Raw genomic sequence first — 9,074 nt, 5'->3', positions numbered from 1 at the left:
CAAGCTAAAAAGCCCACTCAAGTGTATATGGCCCATATCTTATAATATGCCAAAATCACTTAAGCATGTGGTACCTTACCATATTTCGTATTCTACTTAAGTACACCGTACCTTACGATGTTCTATAATTCACTTAAGGGCACCGTACATTACAGTATTCCTTAATTACTCTATCTCTCATCAATCCGTCCTTTGTGTGTGACCCTATAGGTTTTCGCGGCATTGCCAATTATATTAAATCACGTATTTAACATAATAAACAGTGAGCGGTATCTAGCAACACATCACTGCTACCCAAGACACGAAAATGTCATGTGATCTGACAAATACTTCTGTGATAATAATTATGTGTATACTTACCCTTTTGCCCTTATGTCTATATTGAACACAAGGCATAGACCGTGTCATCCTTGTCCAGTTCAATATTGGGCCCATAGACATTTATCCTGTTACGCAGGATGGGCAAATTCCATCTAGGTCACTCATGTCCCTTAGCATGCTTCGTGGAGTACCCATCAACTGTCTTTATGGTCATCCAATTACGGACAACGTTTGATCAGCAATAAGGCACTCGACTCTACACATAGGGTCCATAGTGGTTTCAGGTCGAAGGGTGGTATACATCATTATCACCATGAGAATAACTTATGACACTTTGCATAACATTCTATATAGTATTCTCATAACGGGTCAATCAAGTATAAATATTACTCTTAATATTCATACCTATGTTTAAGACTTGATAACTCTTTATCCATGATCCATGGGATGTGATCATCAGTCTCTAAACATAATAGTCTTCATGCTTTAATGTTATCCCACTTCACAATAAAGCTTGACTACGGATACTTTAAGAATAGTGTCCTTATGTCTAATGTGATCTCATGATTAAGTCATACTTGATACATTAAACGGACTAGCTATTCTAGGGACTTTATTAAACAAACATAATAAAGAAAAAGCCTTTTATTATTAATAAATAATTCGATACAAGTACCAAAAGTATTGGCCTCTAGGGCTTACACCAACAACAGTCACACCAACTTTCAACCAACCACGAGTTCATGTTTATAAGCCTATTCAACAAGCGCCAGTATACCAACATACCCAGGCTGCACGTGCGTATCAACAAGCACCTATGGCACCAATTTATCAACAACCAAGGACTCAAGCTCCGCATCTGCAGAATCCTCCCAATCAAAATAGAGGACAAAGGAATAAGGTCGTCTTTGACTTAATTCCTATGACATACAGTTAGTTGTATCCATCTTTATTGCAAAAAGGACTAGTGGTTCCAAGATCTTTGGGTCCTCCACTTGATCCTCTACCACCTTCGTTTAACATAAATGCTCATTGCCCTTTCCATAAGGGAGCTCCCATACATGATTTAGAAGGCTTTTTTTCATTGAAGAGCAAGGTACAAGAGTTAGTGAAGCAAGATTTTGTCATTCAGAGATGTCGGGCCTAATGTAAAGAATAGTCCTTTTCCCGCGCCTGATGTTGGTAATGTCATTCAATATATATCTGATGTTTATGTGATAAAAATGTTGAAGATTTTAAAACTCCTTTGCTAGCATTTCATGCAAGGCTAGTGGGAGTTGGTCTGGTTAGTACTTTCCATAATAACTGTGAAGAATGTGTCGTTCATCCAAGAAGATGTAAGATGATACAAGTTGATATTCAAAATTTGATGGATCAAGGTGTTTTAAAATTTTGTGGCCTCACGAAAATAAGGAAGTTTTGGCAATTGAACCTTGTTTCAATCTACAAGAACCTGTTGAGATAACCTATCAAATAAAGGATGTTGTCTGATAACACTGAAATTTACCGTATTTTCGACTCCGATTTCACATGCATTCTAGTTGTTTTATTGTTATTTTGTTGTGTTATTGCTATGTTTTCCTTTGTTTTCAGGTTTTTACTTTAATCGGAGCCCCGATCGAGAAAAGGAGTGAAAAAGAGCTAAAAACCCTAAAATTCAGCATTTTGTACTTGTGGCCTACCCCATGGCTGGCGCCATAGACCCTGCCATGACGTGTCCAAGCTCAACTTTCCTCAACTGCCACGTTCCCCACTACTTCCACTAAGGCGCCTCAGATTGGCCTTGTGGCGGGCGCCACAAGAGGAAAAGTTTTCCCTCCCATTTTCAAGTTGAAGGGCATCCTTGTCATTTCCATCTTTTTACTTGCCTATAAATAGAAACTCGAAATCACTTTTACAATCATCCAAACTGAGAACAGAGGCAAACTCAGAGCAACTTTGTTTCACTTAGGCATATATTCAGTATTTTAAAGTGGTAATCGCTTCACATTGGAGTGTGACCACAATTGTGTAATCAAGTCAGTGATAGAGTCTGTAATCGAGTTTGGAGCACTTTGGAAGGAAGTTAATCCTGCCGCCATTTTCATTTCCGCTTTGCAATTTATTCAACCCTCCGATTGGAACAGGTTTTTATTACTTGTATTTATCTTATTTATTTTCTCGCACTCGCTTTAAATTATTTATTTTCTCGCACTCGCTTTAAATTATTTATTTCCTCGCACTCGCTTTACTTTTGTTTATTTCCTCGCACTCGCTTTAAATTATTTATTTCCTCGCACTCGCTTTACTTTCGTTTATTTCCTCGCAATCGCTTTAAATTATTTATTTCCTCGCATTCGCACTACTTTACTTATTTCCCGCACTCGCACTACTTTTATTTAAATTAATGCATTTTTACTTTACCATGTCTAACTAAATTTATAAGGTTAGAATGTAAGGATCGTAATTGAACCGATAATCCGTATAATTGTTCGTAGAAACACTTAAGGGCTATTTTAACTTTCAACTTAAGTTTTCGCCACTTAATTTCCGTTGGGTAAGATCGAAAGTCGTCCAACGTCTTTTTAAACTTAATTGTTTTTAACTATTTCAAAAACAGCGAAAGCGCTTTGTTTAGTTCATTAGGAGTTTTAACTTAAGAAGAAAAGAGATTTTAAAACTATTTTCGGACGCGTTTATAAGTTTAGAGTTTGGTTCGTAAGGACCTCTTTTGGTTAAGAAATCCAGGTTATAATACTTTTCAACTTAGTCAAGATACTATATTTCTTAAAAATAGGTTTACTACTCTAACGTAATGCGCGCCTTTATATAAGTGACAATAAGAGGGTTAGATTAGGGAGTACAACTCGGTTCTGAATACGCGAAAGCGACAGTTCCTGTTAAATTAGTTCTTTTCAAAGTAGAAAACATTGCCCATAAGTAGTTCTATTAGCAAGTACTTGGATTATTAATTGATTATGTGAATTACATTCGACCCTGTCTTTATTAATTAAACTTTATTCAATACTTTACTTTTCACCGCACACTCTAAAAACACCTATTTCGATTGCCTTTGATAAACACCATAACGACAGATAACGATAGATTGACACTTGGTCTCTGTGGATTCGACAATCTTTTATATTACTCTGACGCGTTCGTATACTTGCGAAAGACACGCATCATTGTCCATTCAACTAGCCATCCATATCCTGTGGTGGTTTGTATGCCTACTCCTTTTCCATTTGAGAGCACCAAGTTCGTGCCTTGGATATACGACATAATTGTTATGGATAGGGAGCTTGAAGATGTTGAACGTGAGAAGAGCCCGGAGGATGTTAGTGTCGATGTCAAAAAAATTGCGGGAACGAGTAGTATGACCCGTAGTGGTCAAATTTATACTTCTAATTTCAATGTGACCCCTCGTGAACCGACAAAGGAAGTTATAATTGTAGTTCCTGCCAAAGAATCTAGAGTGGTACAACCAGGGGTACGATGAGGTGAAACGATTGAATTGTTGAAAATGATAAAGAAGAGTGATTATAAAATAGTCGATCAGCTATATCAAACACCATCAAAGATATTTATCATATGGAGGCTCCACTCAAAGTGCTTGCTTAAGCTCATGTTACTTAAGATATAACGGTTGGACAATTTGATGTAGTGGTCGCTAAAATCACAACTTGCAACACTTTAAGCTTCAACAATGAGAAGTTTCCTAAGGATGGACAAAATCATAATCGCGCCTTACATGTGTCCATAAAGTGCAAAGAAGATGCTCTAGCTAGAGTGTTAGTTGACATTGGGTCTTCCATCAAAGTCATACACAAAAGGGCACTTGCTAAATGGTCCTACCAAGGATCAGAGATGAAATCCAATGCACTAGTGGTAAAATCTCTTTATAGTTGTCTTTTGGGAAGCCCATGGATACATGATGTTGGGGAAGTGACTTCTACTTTGCACCAGAAAATGAAGTTTGTCGCCAATAACAAGCTCATCATCATCTCGGGTGAAAAAGATTTCATCGTCAGTTAACTCCCCTCCTTCAGATACATTGAGGCTGATGAGGATGCCTTGGAAACTTCATTCCAGGCACTCGAGATAGCCAATACCACGTTTGTGGAAGCGAATGACACCATTGAGATGTCCAGTTCGTCATTTGCATCTTTGAAGAGCGCAAAATGAGCAGTTGAAAGTGGAGGCTCTGCAGGTTAGGGAAAAGTCATTAATATCAGTGAGAAGAAGGATCATTTCAATTTTGGGTATAAGCCTTCTGCTAAGAAAGGAGCCTTTTTCCCTACAAAGGACCGTATTCGAAGTACCCAGGAAGTGTTCCTCATCACATGTTTTGTCGATGGAGATCGAGTCAGTGCCATTGAATATGACGTCGCGGATGAAGAAACTCCAAATCTGGTATACTGGTGTGAAACATCATTGACAAATTGGGAGGTAGTTAAGATCCCAAAAGTCTTTCTTATGTCGAAGTAATTATGTTTTTCTTTATTTTCAAATCCTTAACTCTGCCTAAGGCTAATGGATCATTTGTAGGGTTATTTTAAAATTTTAAATATCATTATGATAAATAAAAGGAATTTTTTTCATTTCTTATCGTTCATTTATTGTTTTTCTTTTCAGAAAATGACAATCTTTTTTAAAAAACTACAAAAATATTTTTTCTTTCTTTTGCATTTTAATTTCCACTTTTTCTAAAAAAATAATCATTCAAAAACATGCAAAATAATTAATAAACTTGTTGAATCCGACCACCTTACTACTACTTCCTATAATTTTGAACTCCATATCTACCAAGCGGAAGAACATTAATTTCAGAACAAGTTTAATTTTCGCATTAAAACTCTAAAACCTCAGTCTTTACTTTTAAATTCGCATAATCGTAACTTTGTTTGATAGCAATCCCGGTGAATACAATCTTTATTTTTATTACTTCGATACTATAAGTACATTTGTCAAAAAGTCATATAAATCACAAATATCCGCAAATTTCTCAATGGTTAGAGAATATGGGTTTTATGTGCTTCTTTTGTGAATAACTCATCTTTGCAATGGAGATTGGTGTAAAACATCCTTACCAACATCGGAAGTATCTTTTCAATTTTTTTTACAGATGAAGCTACTTAGACTAGCTTGCTTGATTAATGGAGTTAAAAAATTCAAATTTTCCAAAGTAACTTTCATCAACACAATATGGTCGAATGAGACGATACTTGATGAAGTGATCGCTGAAATACTTTTTTTTATTTCCGATGAGAAATCTTCGGATTCATAGACGTGAGATGAAGAGCTAGTAGTTGTACAAATTCTCTTTGGTTCCATTTGATGATGATGACAAAACAGAAACACACAAATAGCAAAAGCAAAGAAGGAAATGAAGAAGGTTGCAAGTAAATGAAGGTAAGAGAGATGAAGGAGAGAGTGAGAAGTTGTTTCCTATTATAGCAACCTTTTAATCTTTTATAAGTTCTTCTCATTAATTAGGTCATCAATCCGTCTCAAATTATAAGACATTTAAAAAAATATATCTCAAATTATAAGTTAATTTACTATTCAATAATAAAATGATAATAGTTATAATTTCATGTCATCATACCTTTTTACTATTTATATTTTCAATTCTTCTCATTTTTTAAATTTCTCGCATTAACAAAGATAAACTTTAGTACAAAATCCATAACCAATATAAAATCTTGAAAACATTGTCGAGTGAGCAATATATATATAAGAAGGAAAATTAAGGCTAACTAATTAAATTTAAGAAAGCCATAACTACTACTATATTAATTCATTCAATCTTATCGCACCAAAAAAAACTCATCTAGCATCTGAGGGCACAAGAAAACCACCACTACGTAGCCCGGCCAGCATAATTGGTCATGAAACACATGCTGCAGGCAGACACTTGAAAATGAAACTCAACATTTTATTCTGCACAATCATTATAATTCAAGTCAATATAACATTAACATATCAATAGAATCTAGAATAACACAAATCAAAACAAATAATACTAGTAGCGAACCCGTTTGGTAGTGCGAAGACATTCAGGAGAAATCTTGTAGAGATCTTCATCAACTGGTTTTGGACGAACCACATTGTTTACATGTATTACCTTCTTCTTGTTCATTGTCTGTTTCCTGGGATGTTCAGTAACATGGTACACTTTCACCTGTTTTCTCATTGTTTCTGTGTCATTAACCATAGCATTCGTATATCTTCCATCCCTTATTCTTGTCACCTGTTTTCACATATCTTGTTTTTATCGAAAGCAAACAAAATGTACTACAAAATAGGAGCCATGTGGTTTTTAGAATGGCTCATCATCATCACTCGTGACAAAACACTATTGCAGAATAAATATTTATTGCTAAAAAATATTACAACTTTCTCCATAATCATATCTTTGACTGTTTTTTATTATTATGTTACCTTTCCAACTGGTTTCTTATGATCAACCGCATAAAGATCAGTTTCACTGGACGAAGAATTGTATCGAACCAAACCAGCTTGTCTTGCATTCTCAAAGTATTGAGTTATTGGCAACTCGTTTGCATTTTCCCAGTTTCCAAAAGCTGGTATTTGTCCACTTCTCCTCCAATTTTCCTATGAATAACAAACAAAAAAATTACACATCAATCATTACTCGAGAACTTTAACAAACAAAAAGGGTGACTGAAAATAAGCTTACGTTCATATTTGGACTCTTAAATCGAAACAAAGAGCTTGCTTTGTATGACCTTGAAAGTGACCGTTTCTAGTGTTTTTGATGTGCCTTACAAGAATGGGTGGGGTTTAAACTTTTAAAGGGAAAAAGTAACGTAGTTCCCAAGAAACCTCAGGCTCAGACAATGTTATTAAGTCCCTGTGCAGGTTGCATTGAAGAGAGAGAAGCAGAAGAAGGGTTATGTATGAGATGAGATATTAATAAGATTGAAGAACCAAAAATGGGACCTGGGGAGTGTTCTGTTGCGGCATTGATTTTGTTCCTTTTACTACGAAAATTCTATACAGACAATTTATTGAATAAAGAAAAGGCTAGTAAGACGAAATTGGTGCAGTGGTTGAGATGTTATTTATGTGTAAAGAAAATTAAAGAAATGGAAGCAACAGTTGCAGTGAGTGTAGCTAGATACATTGAATATAGTAAGGTACATAATGAGTGTGTGGGTGAAAAGTTGGTGAGTTTTACTGTTCAAGAGACATGGAATGAATTTGAATGGTATGAAAGTGTGACTGTTTGACTCTGTTACGTTTCACTTTTCGTTTTATAAAGGAATGACCCCTACCTCTATACATCTAGGGTTCTATCTATGTGTCGAATTTCTGTTAATAAAGTAGCAAAACTTTTTCAATCGGAAGAAAACTAGACCTCAAGCTTTTGTTTCTTTTACCCATTATAATATATCCAACCACATATTACAACTTAAGTTTTCTTTTTTCCACGAAGAATACATTATTATAATTCCGTCGGGGTGGACTCAGTAAGAATCAAGTGACTGGATATGAATCATTTTTTTAAGGCAAATATATATATATATATATATATATATATATATATATATATATATATATGTATATATATATATATATAAAAGGAGATACTTCTAGTTAAAGTATATGGAACATTTGAGAAACAGTGGCGAATCTGAGAGAAAAAAATAGAAAAACAAAATTAGTCTCAAACATTAGTGAAGGGGGTCACTGACGAAAGGGAAAAAGATAAAAAAAAAATGCAAAAATCAAATTCTTGAAAAAAAAGCTAAATCTCTTTGGTACAAGGACACCCGTAAAAGTAATGAGCTCACAAAAAATCAACAAGAACACAATCAAGGGAGATTGAAGTCACTCACCCCGCTATTAGTTCAGAAACAGGATAGGATTCTCAAGTCAGGCCGAGAAGACCCAAGAGTTTCCCACAGACCTACCAAGATACAATTTCTAAGCCATAATGATGCTCATGTCTTTCACATCTTTTGTTTTCATCGAAGAACTTGAAAATAACAATCATTCATGGATTTTCAAATCGACCAAACCACAACATGTCAAATCATCCTCAATCGCTATAGTCGTATATCCTCCATTCAGAGGAGTAAAGATCTAGAAAAGGATCAAAATATCTCTAGGAAAAATAACACACCACCCAACCATATAAAAATCCTATACCAGACAATGGATGCAACCTCACCTCACGAGTCACAAAGAGATAGGAGGGTGACTCAACAAACAAGGAGCAAAAGGGACAGAAAATAGTCCCAGAGTTCAACTGGATTCCTATATTAAGTTATCTCTAGTTGAGATACGATCCTAAAGAAACTACCAAGAGAAAACTATAACTTTATAGGGGGCCAACTACACCAAATAGATAGAAGGACTAACTCAAGGAGAGATACCTGCCAGCTTGAGGTGAGTTGACGGGATAAAAGACAAGAGTAGGCAGAAGATACAAAATAAACATCATAACTCCGTTCACACCACCTCTAAACATCACTCTCAAACTAATGTGTAAAACCTCTAATCACCGGCTGGAGGTTGCTAAAAAGTGTTAACTAATGGTCAAAGAGAAAATGTCTTCGCCACCAGAGGTCCCACATCAAATTATCTCCCTCCATTAAACCGATCTCCCCTACAAAACTAGAGGTTTTTAGTGGAAGACGGATACTTGAACTTGCAAGCTATTACGACTTGGGTCTATTATTCGGGACTAGTATTGGACCTTACACCCAAGTAGTCTTTTTCATCCAATTTATTGCGAAAGGAAT

The 9,074-nt window shown here is 35.5% G+C and overlaps 1 protein-coding gene across 1 annotated transcript; it reads right to left on the bottom strand.

Moving 5' to 3' along the window:
- Positions 1 to 6,054: 6,054 nt before the first annotated feature.
- LOC127128877 (uncharacterized) lies at positions 6,055 to 7,303 on the bottom strand. Its single transcript, XM_051058249.1, has 4 exons — positions 7,004 to 7,303; positions 6,745 to 6,918; positions 6,338 to 6,553; positions 6,055 to 6,243 (listed from the first exon to the last, which is right to left on the bottom strand). Exons 1-4 carry the CDS (start codon positions 7,007 to 7,009, stop codon positions 6,190 to 6,192), a joined length of 450 nt encoding a protein of 149 aa, XP_050914206.1. The 5' UTR covers positions 7,010 to 7,303; the 3' UTR covers positions 6,055 to 6,189.
- Positions 7,304 to 9,074: the final 1,771 nt, after the last annotated feature.

The sequence above is a fragment of the Lathyrus oleraceus genome, chromosome 3, assembly GCF_024323335.1.
Source record: "Lathyrus oleraceus cultivar Zhongwan6 chromosome 3, CAAS_Psat_ZW6_1.0, whole genome shotgun sequence".
Classification (NCBI taxonomy): Eukaryota; Viridiplantae; Streptophyta; class Magnoliopsida; order Fabales; family Fabaceae; genus Lathyrus; species Lathyrus oleraceus.
Note: the sequence above shows the minus strand (reverse complement) of the source record. Positions and strands in the feature narration are given on the sequence as shown.